The 27,268-nt window shown below is 38.5% G+C and overlaps 1 protein-coding gene across 4 annotated transcripts in view; it reads right to left on the bottom strand.

Annotated features, from left to right (window-relative positions):
• The window catches only part of FRY (FRY microtubule binding protein), a 455,382-nt gene that overhangs the window by 334,290 nt on the left and 93,824 nt on the right, over positions 1-27,268 (bottom strand). For 2 of the 4 annotated variants that reach the window (XM_064361739.1, XM_064361738.1), the window contains exon 2: positions 26,179-26,351. Coding sequence is in view for 2 of the 4 variants with exons in the window: in XM_012465518.3 (XP_012320941.1) it covers positions 26,179-26,383 (205 nt within the window). In the remaining 2 variants the exon portion in view is untranslated. Of the gene's footprint in view, positions 1-26,178; positions 26,729-27,268 lie in introns of those variants that run through there. The other 2 variants (XM_012465518.3, XM_064361735.1) reach the window with 1 other exon arrangement.

Below are 27,268 nucleotides of genomic sequence, written 5' to 3'. Positions count from 1 at the left end.
TTTTAAAGACTCAGTCTTGCTCTTGTCCACCAGTCTGGAGTGCAATGGTACGATCTTGGCTCACTGCAACTTCTGCCTCCCGGGTTCAAGTGATTCTCCTGCCTCACCCTCCTGAGGAGCTGGGACTACAGGAACCTGCTACCACACTTGGCTAATTGTCGTTATTTTTAGTAGAGAAGGGGTTTCACCATGTTGGCCAGGCTGGTCTCAAACTCCTGACCTCAGGTGATCCACCCGCCTCAGCCTCCCAAAGTGCTGGGATTACAGGTGTGAGCCACCGTGCCCGGACTACAATTAGTCTTTATTTCTTCACACAGCACCTCTAGAAATTACATAAATAATGCTGCATGTCTGGGGTCTGGAATCTTTTATGGTTCAATAATTAGTGTGGCTTTCATTCTGAAATTCCCTTTATGAAGAGCTAAAGAAAAGTCACAAAAATTCCCTATACACACAAATGTTTTCATCATAATATTGTTAGAGAGAAACAAATGTCCAATAGCAGGTACTTGGCTACAGATATCAACTGACATGGAATATAATCACACCATTAACTATTACGGTTATGAAGACAATGCAGTAATGCAAGTATGAGTATAATACAGTGTTAATATAAATATTATATATACATATACAGGAAATAACAATACATTTTAAATGTGAAAAATTGAAGAAAATGAACTAAAATATTTTCAGGGTTGTATTAAGAATTATGTGATTTTTTTTCTCTATTAGCACAAAGAATATAGTAAAAGACAGATTTGTAGCTATTCCTTCAGCCTTCACAATTTCAACACATTTTTATAATAAGCAGCCATATAACTTCAAGTATAGCCTGAGTGTAAAGGGCCCAACAAATCGAAGGTTGAAATCCGCCTGCATAGTGCTGTTTTGGTCATTTTAACTCTCTTTGCCTTCATTTTCTTATCCACAGAACAGAGAAAATAAAGATACCTATCTCATAGGTTTGTTTGAAGGATTAGATGAGTGAATACTACTAAGAAGCCAAGCACTATGCCTGGCATATGGAAAGAAGTTCTTGAGAATTAGCTGTTATATGAGTATACACATGGCAATATGCCATTTACAGATCAGGATGCAGTCATTCATTCATCTGTCCGTGTATTCATTTAACACATGCTCACTGAGTCCTGCCTAGCTGCCAGGCAATATTCTATGTGTTTTTAATAACAATGCAAATTAGATGGCATTTATCCTCAAGGAGCTCACAGTCCAATGGGGGACACAGGCAAATGACTAGAACTAAGGTTAGAATGAATCTTAGAACCAAAATTGGCAGAGGATGCTAGAGAGTACTTTGAAGAAGACTCAACTCAGCTTGGATGCAAAGGCATCTTTCAAAAAGGGCTCACACCTAAGTCATGTTCGGAAGGAGTCTTGGAGTTAATTAGGACAAGGAAGGCATTGGTGGAACAGGGAAGGGGGAAGGACAACATGGAGGGAAGGGGGAAGGACAGCATGGAGGTGAGGAGCACCTGAAGGCGGAGAAATGCACGAGTCTGGGATGTCAGTGATCACCTAGATGGCACTTGGAATCAATTATGTCAGGACTTTATGAGGAATCTAATCTGAGCCAGGCCTTTCATGAGATAAGGCTTTACAAGGCAAAATTTATTATCTGTGTCTGTGCATGTCCATGTGTCATCTCTTAGAAATGCAGTCCTATGCTGTTCTTGAGTCAAATCTCTGAATAATACAATATCACATGTTAAAACAGATTGAGGCATCAGCCAGAGAACAGTTGTGTCTTCTAGCTATCAGGACTTTGCTGAACAAAAATATCTCTATGTGCATAAGAATGAATTATAATAAGAATTCCATTTGTATTTTGTCATTTCTTTTTGTACCAAAAAATATGTGTTTGTTACTTTCTCTATAGGAGGTGACATTTTGCTGACATATTTGGCTAGTTCATGGGATAAGAAATAACATTCAGGAAATGTATCACAGCAAAAGGATGAGGAGAAAAAAACTAGAGGATGCTACTTGAAATTTTTATAGCTTCTGTTCTTCTTGAAAATAATTCAAAACATATAACAAATCAAATGCACCACTATGGAAAATTCCATTTCTTGATGGTGTAGGAGGGTGGGGTGTAACATAGAGGAAAGAGCCCAGGGGATGCTTGCACTAACTGCTCACATCACTCCCCAGCTGGAGGCCTGAATTATCTTAAATTGTGAGCTTTCACATTTTTTAAGCCAATACATTTTTCTCCTATCAGAATGGAATATCTGTATACATAATAACCACCTTTTAAAATTTAATGCAGAGATCATAACTGTTGTGTTATTTATTAAGAGTTAAACAAATTATCCTGATTATTCTAAAAATAATGTTACAAGAAAAGGTTTTAAAATATGCTCATTTTCATTCTTTAAAAGATTCTACATTATGATTTGTTAAGTTAGAGATATAGTCCATATGAAACAGCAGTTGCATGAAAACCTGCATTCCCTAGTATTGATAGCAGTTTGAATCTTAGCCTATGCAAGCATAATTTCATAAAATGGTCAGTGTCTTAAGGAGGGGAAAGGGGGCTATTTGAAATTCCATTTTCTATTTTCCTTTCATAATCTCTAAATATAACATTTAAACTGTCATCATGAATGCACATATATATTTACACGGCTGTAAATCTGTCAAATTAGAGCCATTTGGAGAAGATTCTGAGAGAATTTTTAAAAGGTCTCAGAGTTGATAACAAAACATTGGTTCAAGAGCAAGGAGACTGAAATTATTTTCATCACTTTGCTCCAAATTTATTGAATAGCCTGGAGTCAACCAGTGTGCCAAAAGTGACCTTGTATGCTGCCCAACTTAAGGGAAATGTTCTGGGAATCAGATAATAATTTTAGGATGCTTAGGACAGCTGGTTTGAAAGAGATAAACCAAAATGCAAACAGTTCCTTATATAGAACCTGTCAAATATGTATTATTACTGAACACAGAAGTTAAAAAAAAACAAAGATTTAAAAGATTGTTTTGTGCTTTTCCTATTCTTTATTTCAATTAGTAGCATGATCATCCAATAAACTGCATAATCTAGATACATTGGTCAGAGGTAGGTATATTTATAAAAATAAATTAGCATTTATTTGTTGCCTACTATCCACTAGGCACTTAAATGTGCTATCCTTTTAACCTTCACAACCATCCTATTTTATAGATGATGACACTGAAGTTCAGAAAGGCTAAGTAACTTATCTAAAATCACAGAGTTAATGGAACCTATTTGTCTATTTCTCTAGTCCATATCTCTTCCATCTTCACATCCTTGGCCAATGCTTCCAATAGGCTATGGAATCTTAGCATTGCACCTTCTGAGTACTTCTTGAGTATGTACCTCTGTCTTAGTTTAAAGCCTTTGCCATTTCTCACCTAATCTAATACATGAGTTTCTAATGGTTTCTTTGGTTCTGAAGTTTATTATTCTTTTTGTACAAGAACGTGTAGTCTTACGAGATTTTTTATTCTAAACACAAAACTGTTTATGTCATTCTCTTTTTTTTTTTTTGAGACGGAGTTTCGCTCTTGTTACCCAGGCTGGAGTGCAATGGTGCGATCTCGGCTCACCGCAACCTCCGCCTCCTGGGTTCAGGTAATTCTCCTGCCTCAGCCTCCTGAGTAGCTGGGATTACAGGCACGCACCACCATGTCCAGCTAATTTTTTGTATTTTTAGTAGAGACGGGGTTTCACCATGTTGACCAGAATGGTCTCGATCTCTTGACCTCGTGATCCACCTGCCTCGGCCTCCCAAAGTGCTGGGATTACAGGCATGAGCCGGCCCCTGTTTATGTCATTCTCATTGTGTTATCTTTCTTTACCGCTGGTTTATGAGTTACTTATTAGCAAGAGTAATTTCAGCAACATGGCAGACTAGGAAGCCATAGGCCCTCATTTCCCTATAGAAACACTATATAAAGAGTAGCCCAGGGACCAACATAGCCTTGTAGGAACTCTAGAAACTGCTTAAGAAGCTGCAGCAACCAAGTGAGTATCTAATTTAAAAAAAAAAAAAAAAAAAAAAAAACACACCCACCAAACTTTTGAGTCCTATTGTTTTGACAACAGGACATTTTGTCACCTTTACCCCATCTTCTCGCCAGCATAGCATGATATGCCACCTAGTCCCACTTCCTCTCTCAGGGCAGAAGGAAAAGAGTGAAAGTTGCTTGCAATCTTATGGCTTCTCTGGCAGCTGTCCAAGGGACTGGTTTCTGTCTGGCCTGACTAGTAGCACTGAAGGGAACAGTAGCAAAACTGGAATATTAATTGAAGGCTGCTGAAAGTAGTGGCAGCAACAGTGGGTTTTGGGCCTCCGGGAGATTGCACCTGTGGGCAAAATATTATGGACAGAAGAATATAATATAATATCTAGTGCCCTGAGAAGATGCAGAGTGAGAGTCTTAGAGAAAGTAAGACATTTAAAGCATCTGAGTATAAAGGAAAGTTGGGGGGAAAAACACATGTGCCAGCCCTGGAAAGGCAGATTTCCAGAAAAAATCTGAAAGGACCTTGAGATATCATGAGAGGCTGATTATTGGAGGTCCCATAAAGCCAATCTGCAAAGACTGGGAGAGAGGCTGTTCTTTCAAATGCCCAATTTTCAACAAAAGATCACAAGGCATACAAAAAATGGGGAAACATGGGCCACTTAAAGAAACAAACTAAATCTCAAGAAACTGACTCTAAAGGAAACACAGGCCTTGGAGTTAACAAAAACTTTAAAACAACTGTTTTAAATATGCTCAATAAGCTAAAGAACACAGACTAGCAACTAAACAAAATCAAGAAAATGATGCATGAACAAAATGAGACTGTCAACAAAGATATGTTTTTTAAAAAACCAAACAGAAATTCTAGAGTTGAAAAACACAATAACTGAGTTGAAAAACTTTCTAGAGGCTGGGTGCAGTGGCTCATGCCTGTAATCCCAGCACTTTGGGAGGCAGAGGTGGGCGTATCACAAGGTCAGGAGTTCGAGACCAGCCTGGCCAACATGGTGAAATCCTGTCTCTACTAAAAATACCAAAAAAAAAAAAAAAAAAAAAACCCCGGCAGGCGTGGTGGTGCACCCCTGTAATCCCAGCTGCTCAGGAGGCTGAGGAAGGAGAATCGCTTGAACCTGGGAGGCAGAGATTGTAGTGAGCCGAGATTGCACCATTGTGCTCCAGCCAGGGTGACAGGACAAGACTCTGTCTCAAAAGAATAAAAAAGAAAAACTTGCTAGAGGGGTTCAACAGCAGGTTTGAACATGCAGAAGAATGAGTAAACCTGATGATAGGTTATTTGAAATTACTGTCTGATTAAGAAAAGAAAAAAGAGCGAAGAAAAAGAAACAGGAACAAAGGAATTTATGGGACACCATCAAGTGGACTAATATAGGCATTATGAGAGTTCCAGAAGAACAGATAGAGAAAAAGACAGAGAGCATATTTCATGAAATAACAACTGAAAACTTCCCAAATTTGAGAAAATACATGGATATACGAATACAAGAATCTCAACAAATGAGCCATGTAGGATAAACTCAAACTCACACAGAGATATATTATAATCAAATGAGAAAGTCAAACACAAAAATAGAATCTTGAATGCAGCAAAAGAAAAGTGACTCTTCATGTACATACAATTATCAATAGATTTATCAGCAAAAACCTTGTAGGCCAGAAGGATGATATATTTAAAGTACTGAAAAAAAAAAAGTCAACTGCAAATACTCTATCACAGGCTGGGCATGATGGCTCATGCCTTTAATTTCAGCACTCTGGGAGGCTGAGGTGAGCAGATCACTTGAGGTCAGGAGTTTGAGTTGAGCCTGGCCAACGTGGTGAAACCACGTCTCCACTAAAAATACAAAAATTAGTGATTGTGGGCACCTATAATCTCAGCTACTCAGAATGGTGAGGCAGGAGAATCGCTTAAACCTGGGAGGTGGAGGTTGCCGTGAGTCGAGATTGCACCACTGCATTCCAGTCTGGGTGATATATCAAAAACAAACAAACAAACAAACAAACAAAAAAAGCATCTGACAAAACTGCCCTTCAAATATCAAATATGAGAGTGAAATTAAGACATTCCCACATAAACAAAAGCTGAGGGAGTTACCACTAGACTTGCCCTAGAAGAAATGCTAAATGTGATTCCTTAAAGTTGAAACAAAATGATGCTAGAAAGTAACTCAAAACCATATGAAAATATAAAGAATATAAAGTTCCCCAGAAAAGAGAAATTCTCAAATATAAAAACCTGTACTATTGTAATTTTTGTTCGCAACAACACTATTTATTTTTTATATAATTTAAAAGACAAAAACATTAAAGATAGTTATAAATCTCATAGTGGCCACTAGGAAAATAGAATATACAATAAGAAACTGAGAAGGGAATAAAAACATGTCACTACAAAAAAAGAATCAAGTAAACACAAAAGAAAGGCAAAAGGAAATGAGGGACAAATAGCTGTAAGGCTTATAAAACACAAATAACAAAACGGCAATAGCAAATCTTTATCAGCAATTGCTTTAATTTTAAATAAATTAAACTCCCTAATTAAGAGACATATAGTATAAAGGACTTATAAGAAACTGAATTCAACCATATGCTGAGACTCATCTTAGATCCAGGAGGGGCATGTAGGTTGAATGTGAAAGAATGAGAATAGCTACTCCATGCAAACAGCTGCAAAAAGAGCGCAGGGGTGGCTATATTATTATTTGACAAAAAAGACTTTAAGTCAAAAAGTGTTACAAGAGAAACAAAAGGACATCCCAAAATATAAAAGGATCAATCCACTCCCCCCAAAATTATAAACATATATGTACCAAACAACAGAGCTCCTAAAAATATGAAGCAAACACTGATAGAATTGAAGGAAGAACTACAACAGTCATAGGAGACTTCAATACTTATGAGCCAGATCTAGATGAATGCTTGACAGGTAATAGGACTCAAAAAGTGTTTGCAGAATGAATGAATGATTTATTGCATGATCCTATGAATTATAGTCATGAGGAGAAAAATGTGGAGCAAAGATCAGAACAATAAAAATTATAAGTATTGCTAATACAAAAATGAAGATTAGATAAGCAAAGATGATCTTAATGATGAAAAAGTCAAAATTAGTATTTGGGGGCTCCTTGGAAGAAGTATTTATTTTTAAAGGTATTTAGAGAGATAAATAAAATATCATACTTAAAAACAGTGTCCATGGGCTGGGCATAGTGGTTTATGCCTATAATCCCACAACTTTCACTCTTTTATGCCTATATCTCCACACTCTGTGGAGCCAAAGTGGGAGGATCACTTGAAGCCAGGAATCAAGACCAGCCCGGCAACATAGCGAGACCCTATCTCTACAAAAAAATAAAAATAAAAAGAGCCAGCGTGGTGGTGCACAGCTGTAGTCCCAGCTATTCATGAGGTTGAGGTGGGTGGATCTCTTGAGCCCAGGAGCTTGTGGCTGCAGTAAGCTACAATTGTGCCACGGTACCCCAGCCTAGATGACAAAATGAGACCAGAAAGAAAGAAAAAAGAAAGAAAGAAAGAAAAGAAAGAAAGAAAGAAAGAAAGAAAGAAAGAAAGAAAAAGAAAAGAAGGAAATAAAAGAAAGAAAGAAAAAGAAAAACAAAAATTGTCCACATGGCTTATATGTTTCTGGGTATTATATCTATTATATCTACACACTGATATATAATATTAATAATTTAAATGTAAAAGTAACATAGGCATAAATAATTGTAATGGGAAGCACAGTAGTTGCTGTTAGGTGTTGAAGGTTACCTAACTACAAAGATTTAGTGTAACCAGAGCATTCAGTGCTCCTGCAGTTCACTTCTTTGAATGACTATTTAACCTCATACAAGTGAAAGTGGCTTCAGGTAGAAATTATCTTGATGTTGGCCTGGGCCAAAGGACTTTTCCAGTTCATTGCAGTCACCCTTGGAAACCACAGCACGTATAAACAAACCTTTGGAGACTGGAATTATCTGGGAATTCCCAGGTAAGAAAGGAAGACAAGGTGAGTAAAACTAAAGGGTTTGTATAGATAGCATTTTCATGGGGACTTTACTACTGCACTTTTGGCAGATAAATCTGGGCGTCTGGAAGAAGCTGTTGATGGAAACAAATAACAGATTAAATCCTTGTGTGGGCTGATTAGTGTTGCTGTAACAACAACAAATATTGTTTTGCATGAGCACCAATGGTAACTCCAAATGCGGCCAGACATAAGAAAATTGTGGCAAAAGTCACAAGAGAGGTCAGGAGAGAAAGTGTGAGTGGATGAAGATGAAGGCACTCCCTTGTCAGAAAACTTGAAGCATCAGTCTGTTAGCAGTATCTTTACATGAAAATATCTAGTATTTGATAGCATGACAATGTGACTACAGTCAATAGTAATTTAATTATATGTTAATAACTAAAAGAGTATAATTAGTTTATAACACAAAAGATAAATGTTTGAGGTGACAGATACCGTTTACCCTGATGTGATTTTACACATTGTATGCCTGTGTCAAAATATCTCATATACTCTATAAATATATACATCTACTACATACCCACGACAATTAAAAATTAAAAAAAAAAAAGAAACTTTTCCCCAATTGTAAAGTCCACAATCACAATGGATCTTCATGTCTTTATCTCATTTCTTGTGCTCTGGTAAACAGAAAGATAAGATTCCTGTTTTTCTGATAAAGAACCCAAAGGGCACAGTTCATATAATTAGTAGACTTTTGTTCTCCAGATTCCAGAGATTTTGTTCTTTTCTATCATTAAATTTTGTTTTTCTTTTAAAATTTGCATAATTAAGTAGCCAGGTTATTCTATATGTATGAGCTTTGGAGTTGCCATGACTCTTTTTCTATATAATGAATATCGGGTAAATTCCCCTTAAAATAATAAATCACGAAACAGACTAAACATTTAAGTAGCAGCACCTTTTTTTTTTTTTTTTTACATTTCCCAGTGAAAATTAAAAGTAAACTAATTTATTTCTTCTAAGTAAATAAGCACAAGTATTACAACTGGAAAGAGGCAACAATACTAAAACTCTGGGGCCAGCAACATTTGCAATTAGCCTGGGAGGATTTCTTTACAGATAAGCAAACTGACCAGAGAGGTCAAGTCATGTCGTTAGTTATACAGCCTGGATGACGAAGCCCAGGTCTTAGTGTATCTTCAAAAACAGTGACCGCTTCACCTTTAGAAAAAAAATACAGCTCACTCTGCAAGCAATCCATCTCTAAAAAGGAACATATTTTTAAAGAAAAGTAATGTTTGATATTCATAGCTAATTATCTTTATTCTAGTCACCCAGAGCACATCCCAAGCCTAGAGAAGATGGCATCCTTACCTGGGCTTAAAAGTGGCACCACACCCCAAATGATTAATGGATAAATACATATTTGATTATGAACATGACAAGTCAGTAAGGCTGGACCAGCCAGGAATAGGTGTGGGAGCAACTGTTATTAAATATTTAAATAGCACTGATGTACATTAAGTACAATGTGCCAAACATGTGAAGTCCTTGCCCAGAGGAGTTTGCTGTCAGCTGTAAAGCTGGTTATTCCAGAGATATATGCTACGCTGCTTCATTAGGTAAACAATCCATTCCATACATCAAAGAGCCATCATTTCAATAAGCTTTCTTAGGGGTAAGAATTTATACCCAATTATTTAATGCAAAATTTGTATACACTTGTCACTATATTAGTAATTCTAGGAAATGTATTTTCTGACAAGTTTAAGATTATCTCACCTTGTTGAGTCTCTTTTCATCCTTTGTACTTTATTATTCTATATTGTTGCACAAAATACAATTCTGCAACTATGGCATATGCAATGACACCAGCAAAACTGAAGTGAATTAGAAAGTTTTGATTTTGTAAATCTGTGTTAGACAAGAGAAACTGGCTATGTCAAATAATCAGCCAACCATATATGCAGAAGCAAGATAAACTGGTAAAGAACACTGACTCAAAAACATTATTCAACTTGATTGGCACATTAAAAGCCAACATCATCTTTATCCAGGATAGTAAGGAAAAGAGAAGTTAAAACAGTGATGTTGCCTTTGATGCAAAATGATTTTATTTAGCTCAGGTGATGTACAGAGGATATTGTATTATATTTCTCACTTGCATAAATCTATGTAGGACTTAAAGTAGTTAGTAAGACAACAGGGGTATCTTAAAGTAAAAACAAAACAGCAAGAATCCAAGTGATAAGGGTTTGGAGAGAAGAGAGAAAATTAATATTAAGGAAGATTACGGTTTCTTAGAAAATGATTTAGTGCTGTGCATGTTTCCAAGGGCTAGGATAGAGCAGGTAGTTTAGACAGATAGGCTAAATATTTACTCATTCATTCATTCATTCATTCATTCATGTTTTCTGCCTTCAGAAGCCTTGGAGCCTGGGTTGGGGATGGCAATACCAATACATATGTACAGACTTAAATGCTATAATAGCATGATGTGTAAAGACCTGTGGAATAAAAGGCAGAATACAACTAAATGATCTGGGGGTGGGAGTGTGAGGGACAGTTTGAGAGATACGATGACATTTGAGCTTAGCCTTGGCATAGAGTATGAGTCAGAGACAAGCAATGTAGGCAAATGAGGATGGCTGTGTGAGAACATACACCACGGAATGCCAACAGGGTCAGAGAGCAGTCTATGGTGTGGTGTGACCAAAGTAGTGTGCAGAGAAAGATAAAGGCCAGGAAAGAAAGCCTTCCATTTGCGCAGTGGGCCAGACTGAGAGGGCTCCTGGGTCTTCAATGCAGTGCTAAAGAATGTGGGCTTGATTCCAAAAGCTTAAAAACAAGAGAGACACTATAAAAAAAAAAAAAGCAGATTATTACAGAAAATCTACCAGGGGATGAGAGAACTACTTCAGGAATGCAGTTCTAGACTCCAGGGGTCTTTAGGATGGTAGAGATTCTCCGGATCAGCTATTATTTTTATGCCACTTTAGAAGAAAGAATCCAGGACACATTAGGTGGGTAAATTATTGGTTAGATTCACACAATATTAATGGAAGAGGGGAGAGTATAACATCGCTCTGGCGACGAAGGGCATCAGCATTTCCAGAACACCCACTGTGGGCAGAAATCACTGGATACGTGTGTCAGAGAAAGGGGAAAAAAATAGAAAACTTAGCTCTTCTCTTCAAAGAGCTAAGAATTAAGATAGAAAAATGACAGAAGCATGCCAAAAGACAGTAAGCTTATTAGGAATAATACAGATATTTATTTACACAAGAGTTGATATCTTCCTGAAAAGCATATATCCCACTTTTATACAATGAATGATTTTAAATGCATTTATATAAGGGAATTTATCAATTCACAGTATGGATAATTTATACACTTGATAATGACCTTCCAGTCAGTTTCTGATTTTTTTGTAATTAAATTATTTTTCAAAAACGACAAAGCTATACTGTAAAATGCATTGCAAAAAGCTACCCTCATTGAGTAATGTTGTTACTCAAATTAACATATGAACTTATCACAAACTATTGAGCAATAAAAATATAAAATAAGTGGAACTCTGCTAACAAGATAGTCCTGCTCACTGATCCTTTAAGTTCCCTGGGGTATCCCCAAACAAGCTTTATCTTCTATGTGCCTTAGCTAAACAGGTCACTGTGCCTGTTCAAGTGAATACAACCGTTGTTTTCATAGCAAGAGAAATCCTCTTAAGACAGGAGAAACGTGAGTGTTATCCCTTCCTAATGAGTGTACCAAAATTTTAACTGACAGAGTTTCTAAAAAGAGTCTGGTCTTTGGTAAGTGAGATGGTCTGAGCAACAGGATGATTGAGGTATGTTTAACTCCAATCACTTCACAGATTTTCCAGGGCTCTGTTTGGACTAAGGTTTATCGTATATGCAAAAGAGAAAAAAATGCTCTCTGGATTCCAACTGCCTTCTGTAGAGGATGTCCTGTTAGACTACAGAGTTTCTAAAAGAATAAGCCAAAGATCCCTCTAACAGAATCAAATCATGACTATTAAAAGTACATATTCCTCAACCAACCCCAAACCTGATAGACCAGCATCTGAAATTTGAACAAGATTTGCAGATAGTTCTCCTGGACCCTTATGATAATCATGGGCTGAAAGGGAGTAGAATCAGGTGGTCCTTTGGTTTCAATGGGTACCTTGATTTGTTTCAGATGTGCAATGATAGGTCTGAAGAAGGGCTTGGGAGTAGGGCTGGAAAGAGCAGAATTGCTCTATATGATAGAGGAAGAAGAAAGTAAAATTCTTGGGACATTATAGTAGAAGGAAATTTGAAAGGAAAGATGGAAGGGAAGGAAAAAAGAGCCATCTTGATGGCCAGAGGTTGAATACTAGTAGAACATGCTTTAAGAAATCTCGAAGGGAAGGGTGGCTGAGAGGGCTTTTGAAAATAGGGTCCTCTGCTGTTAAAAGTTGTTTGTGCTGAATAAATATCTACATTTTGAATTCTGTTTGTCTCTCCAGACAGCCACAGAATCCACTACACATACAGAGGGCTTTTATGGTTGAGTTTTTATCTGTAGAAATCAAGGCAAGAAGGTGCATTTCATTTCTGAACCCACACAGTACAGAATAGAGAGAATATGAGAAAAAAAATTCATAAATGTCCAAAAAATGAAAAACAAACAAACAAAACATTCACAGGAGCAGAAACTGAAGCACAAGGACCCACGTCCCTGAAAAGTTATAAAAATCGTTTGATTGGTCCTGATACTATCCACAGGTATAGAATGGAAGCTTGACCCATCTACTTACATTTTAAGAGCAAAGTGCTCCCATATGACATTTGAGTTATATGAAGTTACATGATCTTTTCCTTCTACTATTCAACAAAACAATCAAAAAACAAAAGAAAATGACCATCTACATATTCAAACTCTTGTGCTTAGAAGAAATTGGTTTTGTATTTGTTTTTAAAATTTGCTTTATTAGGCAATGATTATTTCTAGCACCTCTCTTTGGAGGTGTAGAACTTTCAGTTAGACACCTTTTTAAGCTGAGGACCACATAAAATAATAGGATGACATCTTTTTCAGGGACTAAATTGAGCCCTGACAAGCTACAAAAGGGGACCTACTTCCCACAAATGAGCAAAGTATTTAATTTTCAATGACAGAGGGAGGCCCACAGCTGCTCCAGAAGCATATTTAGGGCAAGTCTACTGTTTCCATTCACTGCCCCTTTAATCAGAGGTTTCTTAACTGATTTTTAAATAGAGATTTGGTTGAAATCTGTGTGGGAAAAATGATACACTTTTTTGTTCAACTACTAAGATACCTAGCAGTAATGCTGCTTTTGGTTACAAATTTTTTAACATGAGAATGGAATAAACTTCAGAGAGTATTTGGTAAAGGACAACTTAAAGCTAAAAAGTTGCAAATTTTCACCCAATTTCAAATTTGTTCTCTTAAGGCTTAACAGGTTGTTTTCCATATGCCTGTTTCCTCATTGTGATATGGGAATAGTAACAAATCCCAGTCTGTGAGGATGGCGACGATTTAGTAAACCCTTACCTTTCAAAAGGAATATATCCTGAGACATATTCCTCAAAAAGGAATGTTTAGGGTCCTGGTTTTCTCCTAGATCATATATCTGAGGCGAATCACATTTCCTGTGTGTTTCCTTGAACTAAAGTTATAATATCTTGAAATAAAACCTCCTGTTTTTCACTTGATGGCTATTTTCATCAAAGAAAGACTTTTTATCTCTTAAGGACAGCCTGAAAAATAAAACCAGTTGAGGTCTTGATGCTGTTCACTAGGCTAGGCTTACTGTCAGTAAGTGTCTCACCAACTGTGACTAACATGCAATTTTTAATACCCAACCTCTACTTATACACCAACCCTGCCCACCAGTACCTGGTGCACAACAGAGGGCATGTGGGGTGTTTAATAAACACAGGCTGATGCATGGATTGCTGGCATCTGGGACCCACAAGAAGGTGTGGGTATCATTTTCTTCTCACTTTTCATGCATATAAGAATGACCCAGAGGTTCTTAAAGTAGGTTTCTGTGATGATCTCATGAAGGATGATGCCATAGAACATTATGGGAATCAGCAGACCTCCATGTCAACTGTTTTTGTAGTTCTACATTTTTTCATCTGTAAAATCAGTGCATTGAATCTGATGCTCTCTATGATTTCTTTCAGATCCACAATTCATTGATTCTTTGATTCTCCACTGTTCTCACCGCCAAGTGAGTTATTTTGTCTAAGTTCTTCAACAGCCCAACCACCAAGCACTTTTTGAAGATTGATCTATAAACAAAAATAGTAAATCCCCAAGAATCGAAGTCATATCTTGTAGAAGACTAATAATTAGGAGGGAAATAAGAAAACTTTTGAGGAAATACCATAGGTGTTCAAGATGCCCTATCATTGATTAAGACAATAACAATGACAACAAACTGAAATAGCTGATGGATGTTCAGGCTTGGCAAGATCCAAGCTTAAAGGATCTATGTGATTTTTTTTAAGTATGTAATTTTATTTGTCTAGTAATTAAAACACTTTAAAAGTGGAGTATACATCTCAACCAATCATATTCCTTAAAAGCTGACTAGGGAAATACTGCCACTGGGATTAAATTCATGGCATTTCACATTTTACAGCTTTTACATAAAGTCCTAAACTATAACATAGTTCCATTATGCAGCATTTAAATAAATGCTATGTGCCACTCAGTTCAGCAATGAGTAACATGCAGCAATGTGGCACATTCAGATTAGAACTGTAGAGTACAAGAGATTGGGGTTCATAAATATTCTGGTTCGGGGCTGGGGCAGAATTCTAGTCAGCTGGTTAATGTGCATTTTGTATACAACATTTATATATTGATCTATTTTATAGCATTTATGAATCCCAAACTTCTACCTTTAAAAGAAACAAAATCATAAATCCACTGCTCTACTATAGCTCCTGAAAGAATGTAGTGAATTTGAGCAAATTTTTATCTACTTCTACACACTCTATTTGCACACATAATGAAAGTAACTCACAATGCTGGACTTCTGTCTGAACATAAAATGTCATATATTGGCATAATGTCTACTTCTGCTGCACAACGACAACAGAGCTAGATTCTATCTTAATTTTACAGCAATAAGAGGCAGACTGCTCTAGGGAGGCCTTTCAAGGAGAAGTGCAACAGAAGGAGAAGCCAGCAACTCTTATGAGCCTCAGTCTCTCTCTCTGTCTTGTCCTCCTCTTCCATACCATCCAACATTCCTATAAAACCTACAAAGGTAGCAGTTGGGTAGAAATAGAGTTTGTTGTTGTTTTTGGGGAGAATGAAACAGAAACCTTCCATTCTTACTATCTCATTTCATTCAATCTTCTGTTAACTAATCATTATTTTCAATGTTTGGGAACTTACAAATAACCTTTTATTTATTTAATTTAACTAATTAATTTATTTATTTTGAGATGAAGTCTTGCTCTGTCACCCAGGCTGGAGTGCAGTGGTCCATCTCAGTGCACTGCAACCTCTGCCTCCCGGGTTCAAGCGATTCTCCTGCCTCTGCCTCTCAAGTAGCTGGGATAATTACAGATGTCCACCACCACACCTGGCTAATTTTTGTATTTTTAGTAGAGACAGGGTTTTTCCATGTTTGCCAGGCTGGTCTCAAATTCCTGACCTCAGGTGATCAGCCCAGCTTGGCCTCCCAAAGTGCTGGGATTATAGGTGTGAGCCACGGTGCCCAGTCCAAATAACCTTTTAAAGAAGGAACCCTTACTGATCAAATCAGCAATGATTCCATTCAGGCTTTTCTTCTTTTTAACCATCTAGGTGATATTTAAGGAACTTCCTCATTTCCCACAGGCAAGCACAAAACCCAGTTTCTTATCTGCAGTTTATCAGTTAACTAGCCCTGTGTGTATGGATCAACTTTTCAAAATAAAAACTTCACACTTTCCCTGCTGGGAGAGATGTCTGTGGATGTAGGTGTCACATTATTTTATTTCTGCTGTTTTTCCTCTTCTTCTTCCTACTCCTTCTTCGTTCTTCTCCTCCTCCTCCTTTTTTTTTTTTTTTTTTTTTTTTAAGTTCTTTCTGCTGAGCATGTTAGCCAAATTTCTGGCAGGGAGTTTTCTTTCTCTCCTTCCATCACCCCTGTTGGTGCAGGTTTTGAGTTGTCATTCTCAGTAGCCTCTTGAAGGAAATTGTTCTTGACAATTACCCTTCCTGCCACATGCCTATGTTTGTGCACGTGGGAATGCTTGGTGTGGAAATCAGAAAGTAATTTACTGCCAGTAAAATGGCTTCTATCATTACTATAAATATTAACTTAAGCATGGTTAAACATACAGTTTTCAGTCCCCTACTTTTTGATGAGGAACTGAACAGCTTGAGTATATTTGAAACAGCAAAGTTCTTTCTAATTTAGCAGAACTAAGAAAAAATACAAGGCCATAACTTTGTGATGTTTATAGTTTTCCAAAACTGCTTTGCCTTTTATTTAAATAATTATATAGTGATTCATGACATCATTATTACAATAATCACATTTCAACAATATTTCTTTTTTGAGAAGTTGCCAGATTGTTATTTGTTTCGTATGGATAGGTGATTAATAACAAAAGAAAATGTGTAGCTGTAGTTTACCCTAATTCTGAGTAACGAAGTTTCTGTGCAGCACTCAGTATCACTGATGATATTCATTAACTCTTCTTCATTAAACATGTCTGTATTTTATAATACCACTTGCATTGTTGAGAGCTTTCATTTTTAAAAACCTTAAAATGTTTCTCGTTCATCCAACTTATTCTAATCAGCAGCCTCTAACAGACACTGTTACCATTTTTAAAAGTTCACTGTTGCATGTTCTCACTCACATATGGGAGCTCCCCCAGGATTTGAGCTAATGGAAGCAGAAAGGATTGGGGTATTAGAGGCTGGGAAGGGCAAGGGGGAGGGAAGGATGGGGACAGGTTGGTTAACAGATATAAAATTACAGCTAGATAGGAGTGTTCTGTAGCACTGTAGGGTGAATGTGGTTAACTATAATTTATTGTATATTCTCATAAAGCCAAGGCTGGGTGAGATGGCTCACACCTGTAATCCCAGCACTTTCGGGCCGAGGCAGGCAGATCACCTTAGGTCAGGAGATTGAGACTAGCCTGACCAACATGGTGAAACCCCGTCTCTAATAAAAATACAAAAATTAGCTGGGTATGGTGGCACACACCTGTCATCCCAGCTACTAAGGAGGCTGAGGCAGGAGAATTGCTTGAACGTGGGAGGCAGAAGTTGCAGTGAGCTAAGATTACGCCACTGCACTCCAGCCTGGGTGACAAGAGTGAAACTCTATCTCAAAAAAAAAAAGATAGAAGAGAGAATTCTGAATGTTTGCAACACAGAGAAATGATAAATGTTTGAGGCAGTGTATATACTAATTACCCTAATTTGATCATCACTAATTGTATATCTGTATGGAAATATTACTCTGTATCCCATAAATATGTACAATTATTATATGATAACTAAATATAAAAGGAAAAAAAAGATGGTTGAGGGGCACAGAGAGAGTCCTAATGTTTTACCCTATGCTGTGATCGGGGTTTAGAACAAAGATCATAAGACAGGTGTGTTTGGACCTCTGCACTCTGCAGTTCTGGTTTTTATAGTTATGAGTGGAGACCAGAAGGCACTTTGCATATGATGCAACTCAAATTATAGGTTCCTCTTCTGCCAGAGAACACACTAAGCTTCAAGGGTGGTAGTGGTTGGGTGGGTGCGTGGAAGGGGACTGGATTGCATGGGGCAGCAACAGAGGCCTGCCAGGTATAGCTGCCTCCTGCTTCTTACACGTGAAACTTAAACTAGTTTACAAATAACTTTAATCTTTTAAGATCTCTTCCATTTTCTTTAAGTCAGTAGTTCTTGACCAGGGGATGGGACAAACATCAGATGAACCTGGGAAAACGTTCACACTGCAGTTAGAAGCCTCACTGTAGATTTGGTAAATCACATCTCATGGTCAGTGCCTGTGGATTTTGGAAAACCTCCTTCAGAAATTCAGATCTGCACAACTGTTTGAAAACAAAAGCTCTAAATTGCTAAGTTAATATTCCTTTTGATATGCAGGGGCTCCAAGATATTCTCACAGGACCAGAAACTGTTCCTGAGTTGGGACTTGAGGAGGGATATTCGACTTATGACGCTTTCCCACTTAGCTGTTTTTTAGAGGGTGGAGAACAGACATAAATTACAAAAAGCAAACTAACCCCCAACAAAGAAATCCAGATGAGGAGGACACCTAAGGCCCTGGGACTTTCCTGTAGGAAAATACATCACTGTCAATTAGGGATTCTCTACCAGATGACATAGTGTCAGTATTGCCATTAGCTGGTACAACAGGGAAGCTTAAATACTGTTGTCAACGAAGCAGGAAAACCCAAATTAAAGCATTCTGTTCTCCTAGTAAAAAATTAGACAGGAAAACAGATTACTGCGTATCAGTATCTTAACAATTGCTGAGTCCTGGCATAGTGTTTTGCACCCAGTACACATGCAACAACATAGTTTCGATTTTTGTTGAACAGATGTAGTCTCTTTCTTAGGTATACTTTTCATTTATCTTAGGCATCTATTTTGATACTTAAAATCTAAAAAGAGTATTTCTTAAAATTGTATCCTTCTTGCTAATAAAAATCAGTTACTCTAAAACTTTATTCAGAATTATTCATTAAGATGACTTTAATCTTTCTTAATTGTCAAGGTGGGAGAGAAGTTATTCCATAGCTGAGGGAACGCCACTGATTAATCTAGTGACAAAAATACACATCTTCTTTGTTGTTCCTCCATCTATTTGCTTTGAACTCGCAGGATGTTCAAGGATACACTGACAATCAGTTGTTCAGCTCAAAAGGATTAACACCACTTAGGATGGAAATTCTAAACATTAAAATCGTGACTCAAAAATACTCTGACCATCTTGTTTTTTTGTCTGTTTGTTTCTGAAACGGAGTATCCTTCTATCGCCCAGGCTAGAGTGCAGTGGTGCCATCTCATCAGCTCACTGCAACCTTCATCTCCCTGGTTCAAGCGATTCTCCTGCCTCAGCCTCCCAAGTAGCTGGGATTACAGGTCTGCGTCACCACGGCCAGCTAGTTTTTTTGTTTTTTTTTTAGATGGAGTTAAAGCGATTTTCCTGCCTCAGTCTCCCAGGGCCTGAGCTTCCAGCCAGAGCTTTCTGGATATTCTCTCTGGCTCTCGCAATGTCACGGAGTAAAATGCTGGCGCCATTCCCCTGGCGGGAGGCACCGGCCACAGGCTCATTCATCAGCTCAGAGAATCCCTTTCGGCATCGTTATATTTGAACTTGTTGAACCAGATCTTCTCATGTACCAAGAAGTTTGTAGCCATTTTTCGGACGCTAGCAAAGGATACAGCGACCAGTGAGGAGGAATCGGCGGATGCTGGACGCCTGTGGAAAGGGAGTGCTTTCATCCTTTTTTAGAAAACAAAGCAAAACAAAAACAAAAACTCAATCCTCATTAATAAACTTGTCCGATAAACAAACTTTGTTTATTCATTGTAAATAAACAAACTATTTTTAAGAAAGGCCATAAATATCAAATTTCAAAAAAAAATGTTGTGTTGACATTTAAAGGTTTTGAAATTTAATCTGATTATTTAAGTAAATCACTTTCAAGTGGTGAGTTCATTTGCAATATTATATATAAGCTTTTTTAAAATTTTTAAATCAGAAGTTCATTCCAAGATTTTGTTAAAGAAAAGCTGAAGGGCTAAATTTCCAAAAGCAAGACTTTAAACAAACAAAATTAGCCAGAGACATTAAACACAGTAAGGTTACCAGTAAGTTTATTAAACACAGACATTGATGTTTCTAATATTGTACAATTTTCAGAGGCCTCACATGACAAAGCCCTTAAGTTTAATGATTCACTTTGCGAAAATACATCTATATTTACTTCAAAGAAGGGTTTCTATGTCATCCTTTTTAATGAGAAAGTTAAAATTAATGTGTGTTTAGCAGTGTCTCATTATATAGAATTTACATTAGCAGAGGATCTGATTAGCAACTTTAGATAACTTTCCAACCATGAAGAGTTGCAAAAGGGTTCCAATTGCATCTACTACCCACACATTCTAAGAAGTACTAATTATGAAAAACAAAACCTTTAATGCCACCAAGGAATAAGAATAGTACAGTCAACCTCATTTGTATGTCATTTTGTAGTTACGTATTATCTCATTTGGGTTTAAGACAGCTGGTGGAAATTATTGGGCACTTCACAACAGTAAAAAATGAAGAAAAAAATTTTTTTTAAAAAGCTGGTGAAATTGGTATTTGCATTCCCATTTCACAGATGAATAAACAGGTTCTGAGGGAGCCAGTGGCTTATCCCAGATTATATGTTTAGTAAGATGGGGGATCAGAACTTGAACCAACTGCAAAGCAGATAGTGACTTTGTGCAACCCTTGGGCTGAAGTCCTTTCATGAGGGGAAGCGTTCAAGCTCTTGTCTCTGAGACTCCCTTGGTTTTGGCCCTGAGCAAGGCCTGCCGTAGAAGCAGCTATTTAAGGAAGTTACGTGACCAGATGGGCAGGGGTGTGGCCAGCGGAGTGGCTGTGACACACTTCTTGCACATCATCTTCCACCTTGCCTAATGACTTCACCAGCTCTTAAGCACCTAACCCTGTGCCAAGAGTCGTGGGGAATACCACGGTGTAGGAGACACAGTTCCTGTCCTCACAAACTGAGCCCATTTGCAACCTAAGACCACTGAATACAATCTCAGGAGGCGCTCTTTTCACAACATGTGTTCATGGATGGCCTGACCATAGGTTCTGCATGTCTCCTGAAGGCCCCACTGAAATGTCATCAAACACACCTGTCTGCAGGCTTCTGGAATGACAGAATTGTAACAGAGAACATAACACTTAAGGAGACACACCTAATCACTGAGTGCCTTCACTGTGCCTGTGATGAGGAGGCTCTGAGGAGGGAACCCAGACCAGACTCCATCTTCATAGCTCCTTGACAGAGGCTGTTCACCCTAACGAAGGCCAGAAAGCATCTAGCCACCATTGTTCCTATGACTACTTTTCGTTTCCAATAAAAACCTACATGTGGGAAAAAAATATATATATATAGCAGTCTAACTTTAGAAATGCTCAAAATCCATTTAATTATTAAAAAAAATTTTAAGTAACTTTTTTAGATTGTGGATTTAAAAAAAAAAAAAAAAAACTTGTGTTAGGAATAGAATTTTGACTTAAAAATGAGAAGCAATGTTAGCCTACATGCTGGTGTTCCTGCCATGTGAGTCCTGGCCGGGGCTCACTCCTCTTGGCCGTGAACAGTCCCCATCACACTTGTCCTCTGACTAAGCAACAAGGAAGTACCTGGAACTGCCTGTTTCCTCCAAGCAGATGGTTCTTTGCTTTTCACAACAAATGACTGAAAAATCAGAATGGTATTTTAAGAACTAGCTGATTAAACACCCCGACTTATTGGCTTAAGAGTGCTAAATGAACAACCCATCACACCTGGTGCCTGAGCCCCACTTTTTTCAAGGTGCAGGGTGAGACACTCATTTTAATCTGACACGCCTGTAGGCATGGTGTGTGTCAGGACCACTTCTCTCTCTGCCTTTTGCTTCCTTAAACCAAGCCAGGCCCACTACTGTGAACTCAGCTGCTGGAGTTCTTTCAGAAGTTGGGGGAAACCAGGCTGCCTGTTTGCTACAGAGGTCTAGACTCTTAACTTCTGGTCTCTTAAGATCCAGACCATAGAAGCTCAGCCAAATAATTCACACTAACATTTTATTGTTGGGGCTTTTTTAACGAAAAACAAAATGTTAGTTTTTGATGTTTTGTATTTATATAAATATGACTTTAAAATATATTAGTTTCTGTCTGGACGCGGTGGCTCATGCCTGTAATCCCAACACTTTGGGAGGCTGAGGCGGGCGGATCACAAGGTCAAGAGATCAAGACCATCCTGGCCAACATGCGGAACCCCCTTCTCTACAAAAATACAAAAATTAGCTGGACGTGGTAATGCGTGCCTGTAGTCCCAGCTCCTCAGGAGGCTGAGGCAGGAGAATCCCTTCAACTGGGGAGATGGAGGTTGCAGGGAGCCAAGATCTTGCCATTGTACTCCAGCCTGGTGACAGAGTGAGACTCCGTCTCAAGAAATACATATATATTGGTTTATTTTTTAAAGATCCATTGCTGGGACCATGAGGGTCATTCATTCCTTTATTCTGGAGGTATTTATTGAGGTGTGCAGTATGCAAGGTACCATGCTAGGAAAATTCTTTTCCATCAGCCTAAACCAGAAACAGTCTGGTTTTCTGCTCTGTTTCCAAAGCCTAGAATTGTTTCCAGCATCTATTATGCCTACTCTTCATTCATTGTAGACTCCTAACAATGAATGAATAACACACTAAGATAAGCTATGCCTGCATTTTCCCCTACCATGAGTTCAGATTGTTATAAAAATCAGTATAAAGATCTTTCCCTTTGGCAATCCCTATCTACCAACTAATTCTTGGAGCCAGAATCAGATAGGCTCCATGGAGTTGAGACAGCTTCATAGCAAATCAGTTAATTAACCACTAAATGTTGATAGGACACCTACTTTGTGCAATTTCTCCCCTCCCAGACAAATGAGCCATTCAAAGAAGTAAATGAGATAGTCTCTGTTTTCAAAGACTTTCCATACAAACATAAAGTTACTACAATGCAGCCCTGAGGCCAAAGAGGTGGCTGGCATAAAAGAGAACTAAAAGGGATCAGAGGAAGAAGATGGAAGCCTAGAATTTGGCCTTTAACCAGGTGAGGAATGGAAGAAAGGGCATAACAGAAATGCAGGGGTGTGTGTGTGTATATATATATGTGTGTGTGTGTGTGTGTGTCTGCATGTTGGAAGGTGACAGAGAATGGCATGGACAGAGTCTGGAAGAAGCCAGAGCACACAAGGCACACCAGGAGTTAATTCCATTCAGTGAGATTTGAGTCAACTGAATAAATATTTATTGAATGCACACTATGTACCTGGCATTCTGATAGGTACTAGGTATACAATGGTTAACAAGACTGATATGGTTCCTGGGTCACTGGCAAGTGGGAGACACGGAGAAGTAAACAGACAATGACAATATAGTATGATAAGTGCTACGATAGGGAAAAGTCCAGGTGTTACTGAGAAGGATGTAGAAAGGACCCAACCCAAACACTGGGGTTAAGAAAACTTCCTGGAAGAGGGGATATCAAGCTGACCCCCAAAGCCAAGGTAGAAATTGGTTGGGTAAAACTGTTCAGGTAGAGTATATAATACTTACCCTAGAATTGCAAATGTAAAGGGCCATGGAGATCTGAAGGTGGCTGAGTTTGTTAGAACACAAGGGGAAGGAGGACTGGAAGAGGCTGGGGATGGGAGCACTGGCCAGAATTTGCACATTAAAAGAGTTTGGGCTTCATCCTAAGAGCAGTGGTAACCTTGAGGAATGTTAAGTAAGAGAATAAGACAAGTGGATTTGCATTTTAGGTAACTATCTGCAGTGTGAGATGGTCCTGAGAGGAACAACAGGTAAAAGGAACAAAAGGGTAATAAGCAGTTAGATCCTTGAAGTTATATCCCTAACACAGTATAAGAACCAAATGAATATTTTGTGAATGAATGATCAATGAATCAATCAATAATTTGGTGCAGGATTGAAAATACGAGACTTCAGGCAGAGGATAAAGTTGTCTGTATGTATACAAGGGTCAGAGTGAAAGCTGACTGGCACACTGACACATCTTCAAGTCTTGAATCTCATCAGACAAATGATAACAGTTGACAATGGAGTAAAGTGGAACAGAGTGGAAACAGCTTCAGTGGTGGAGTCAACAGACCAAGGTCTGAGCCCTAGTTTTGATGTTTATTAATTTTGAGATGTGCTTAATTTCTCTAATCATTGGGTTCCACAACTATTATGCCTACTCTTTATGCGCCAATGCATAGGCAGAATGGGAATGGATATCACACTCTGTGTACGTTTCTGTTTTCAGGTGGTACATAGGCACTGTGGCAGGACTGATGGCCCAGTGAAGTTTCTAAATCATCCACTGTAAAAACCAGTTAGTGAAACCTGCCTGACTGATGGTAGAGTCGTGGTTTAGGTAGCAGGGGATTTAGAAATCAAGTAGCCAGTAAGTATTGCACAAAGTTTGGACATGTGACTCTCTAACTTGTCTGCTGGAGACCCTGGTGGAGACATTGGGAGAGGGGTGGAAAGGGCCCCTCTCCTGCTGCTGTCCCCAAGGAGAGTACTAGAGACAGAAAGAGCAGAAACGAGCGGTATAGCTGAGGGTCACAGGGGTCAGTGAGGTGGCCTGGAGAACACACACAGGCAGTTAAAGACACAGTCTAGACTAGAACTCAGCTCCCTGAAGTTCAGTGCTCTTTTCACAACTCCACCTTGTCAAATTAATTACGTCAACTCAAGATCTTAGAAAGGACAACTTATGTAAGATTCAAGCCAAGAGGTCTTCTCATAAGTTTGTGGCTGGAGCTACCAGCCAGGGCCACATGACCTTTAGAACAAGAGGACAAAGAGGGAATACTGGCTGCAGGAGTGAGGTGCTCCCCTGGATCCAGTTGTTTGGAAAGAAGAAGGCTTCATGAAGCATGGAGGTGGAGCTATGTTGGTGGTGGCAGAGAAAAGCAGGATGAATTACAATGTACTTGAATCCAGAAACAATCAACCAAAGAATAAAGCAAGAGAAGAAAAAGCAGAAGGTGAAGAACTGCCCTGCAAGGAGGTGCTGGAAGAAGGGCTAGTGAACCAACTCGTCGGAAAGTACGTCGTACCACGCAGTTTTAGGAAACACAGCAGGCCTGAGCTCCTTGGTACCCTCAGGAGATCCAAGTGAACAGGCAGAAAGTGACTGTGTTCTGTGAAATACTTCAGGTACCCAAATACTCCTCTTTCCAGCACTTTTCATATTATCCCCTTACCTTCCCCCTAACACACATGCTTACACCTTCTGGCCCACTCCAGGCTGAGTTTTGCTTCTTTTCGGAGAAAGAGTGTGACACTAGGGTAATATCACTGAAGAAATTTATTAAAACAGCTTCCTTAAGAAACGTAATTTTTAGCTCGTGGCCTTGGGTCACATATCTCTAAATCATCTTCATCTTCTCACTTTCCAAAAGCAGTATAAAGAGTCAGCTGTTTGGGGAGTCCTTATAATTTTTATGAAGTAAAACTCAACTAAATTATTTTTTGGTATTCTACATTCAGTTAGCCCTCAAGTGTTGGGTTAACTCTATGAATACAGAAAACCAAAGAATAATTTAGTCTCACCTGTCTCCCTTAAAGAAGGCTCCAATAAATCAATCGGCCATAACAAAAAGGCCACTTTTCAGTTTTTCCTGGAAATTCTAAAGCAAATAGTATTAAAACAAAATTGGCTATATAATTCATATAATTCATACTCTCCAGTGATCACTTACATAGCTCAGTTAAGGTTCGCAGTCACAGGTATCTCTGACAATCTACAAATCTGTAATATCCACACATAAACATCTGGGGCAGACATCAGAGTCCCTTTATCAAGACTGAAATCCATGTGTCTCCTGCGCTCTTAATACATTTTGCCATCCACACTGTTTAATTGAGCTTTTTACTACAAATGGTTTTAGGCTCTGATGCAGGACAGGAATTTGAAGCATGCAATGGAGTATTTAATGGTGTTAATTTCTAGTGCACACAAACATCAACTTCACTCAACAATCCAATAATCTTGCAAAAAGAAATATGCCAGAGAATGAAATACAGCAATGGAATTCTTCAGGACTGCAAGCAAAGCAGTTCCACAGTCCTGCTGATGCCAAAAAGTAATAAAATAGCTGCCTATTTACAGATCCTTAAAGATATTATAATCAATAAAGAAAATAAAAGGAAGAAAGTAGGGTGCTTTCAGATCAAGGAATTATTCTTTTATATTCAAACATGTTTATTCACTTAAAGCCTTCAAATGTAACCCAACTTCATTTTAAACAAACATCTGATTACAACAAAGGAAATGTATAGTCTGTGTGTGTGTGTGTGTGGCTTTGTTTCAATTGGATGGTATAAATTTAAACAATTCCTACCTGGAAATATGGATGGTCTCTTCTTTGGGTGCCTCAGATGAATCGGATCAAAGTTCTTAATGTTTCTTTGAAGTCTTCCTCTAATATCATTTCCTATGAGTAGTTCAGGTGGCAGGCTACTCCGTCTTGATGATTTATAATCATTTTGAGATGAATTTAGTTTGTTCTTCGTTCTGGAATATAAATTGCTGTCATCAACTGCCATTGCAGGGGATACATTAGAGACTATGAACAAAATTTCAAAAAGCCAAACCCAGTGGCAGCCACCGTCACAGACACCGAGCTGCTGCCACCCCAGACTCCGATGTTCTCATGCTTTACCCTGCACTTGTTTGGGAAGCTTAGCAAGTTCATAGGCGTGGACTTGAACAGGTGTAGAATTACTAAGTAGCCCCTCCTTTCTACAGTTAACAGCACAGGGGAGGAGGGATCCAAAAAAAAAAAAATTAGGTGCAGAAGACTGGGGAATTTGAACAGATGTGACTCAGGGTGGATGGTAACAAAAGTGGTGTAATGGTTGCTGCATGAAATTTCTGCTTCATGGGTGTGATGCCATAAAACAAACACAGTGCATTATTCAAGAATAAATGCCTAAGCAAATTTCAAGTCTAATTTTTTGTATCATTTCCCAAACTCTTACAGATTTTAAACAGTTTTGGGGAAGCATTTTTACATTCCCTCGTACCTTTAAGTTTCAAACTATACACATAACACAGAACGAACATCCTTCTTTATTCAATGTCTTATTTGGCTGGCTGCCAACTGGAATTTGGCTGAAAGAGGGACATGAGAGACGGCTGGTGATGACCAGGAAGGAACCGGCAGTGGGCGTGTGCCAGGCAGCAGTGCCGGGAACCCACTGTTGCTCCCCACCCACCCCTTCCATCCTGTGCTCCAGCTGGCAGATAGCTGCTCCAGAAGTTCCCACTGACTGGCAGTGGAGTCAGAGGTCTAGAAAACAAGCCTTAGCCATAGAAGTAATGACGGCCTCCATTCACTAATAAAAAGTCAATGTTATTATCCTTGAGGGGATTGTGCCTAGCTTTCAACTAAAATAGTAATGGGTTTTGTGGTCTAAGAAAAACCAGCA

Source organism: Aotus nancymaae, unplaced genomic scaffold (assembly GCF_030222135.1).
Source record: "Aotus nancymaae isolate 86718 unplaced genomic scaffold, 86718_ANA_hifiasm-v0.15.2.pri h1tg000043l, whole genome shotgun sequence".
Lineage (NCBI taxonomy): Eukaryota > Metazoa > Chordata > Mammalia > Primates > Aotidae > Aotus > Aotus nancymaae.
Note: the sequence above shows the minus strand (reverse complement) of the source record. Positions and strands in the feature narration are given on the sequence as shown.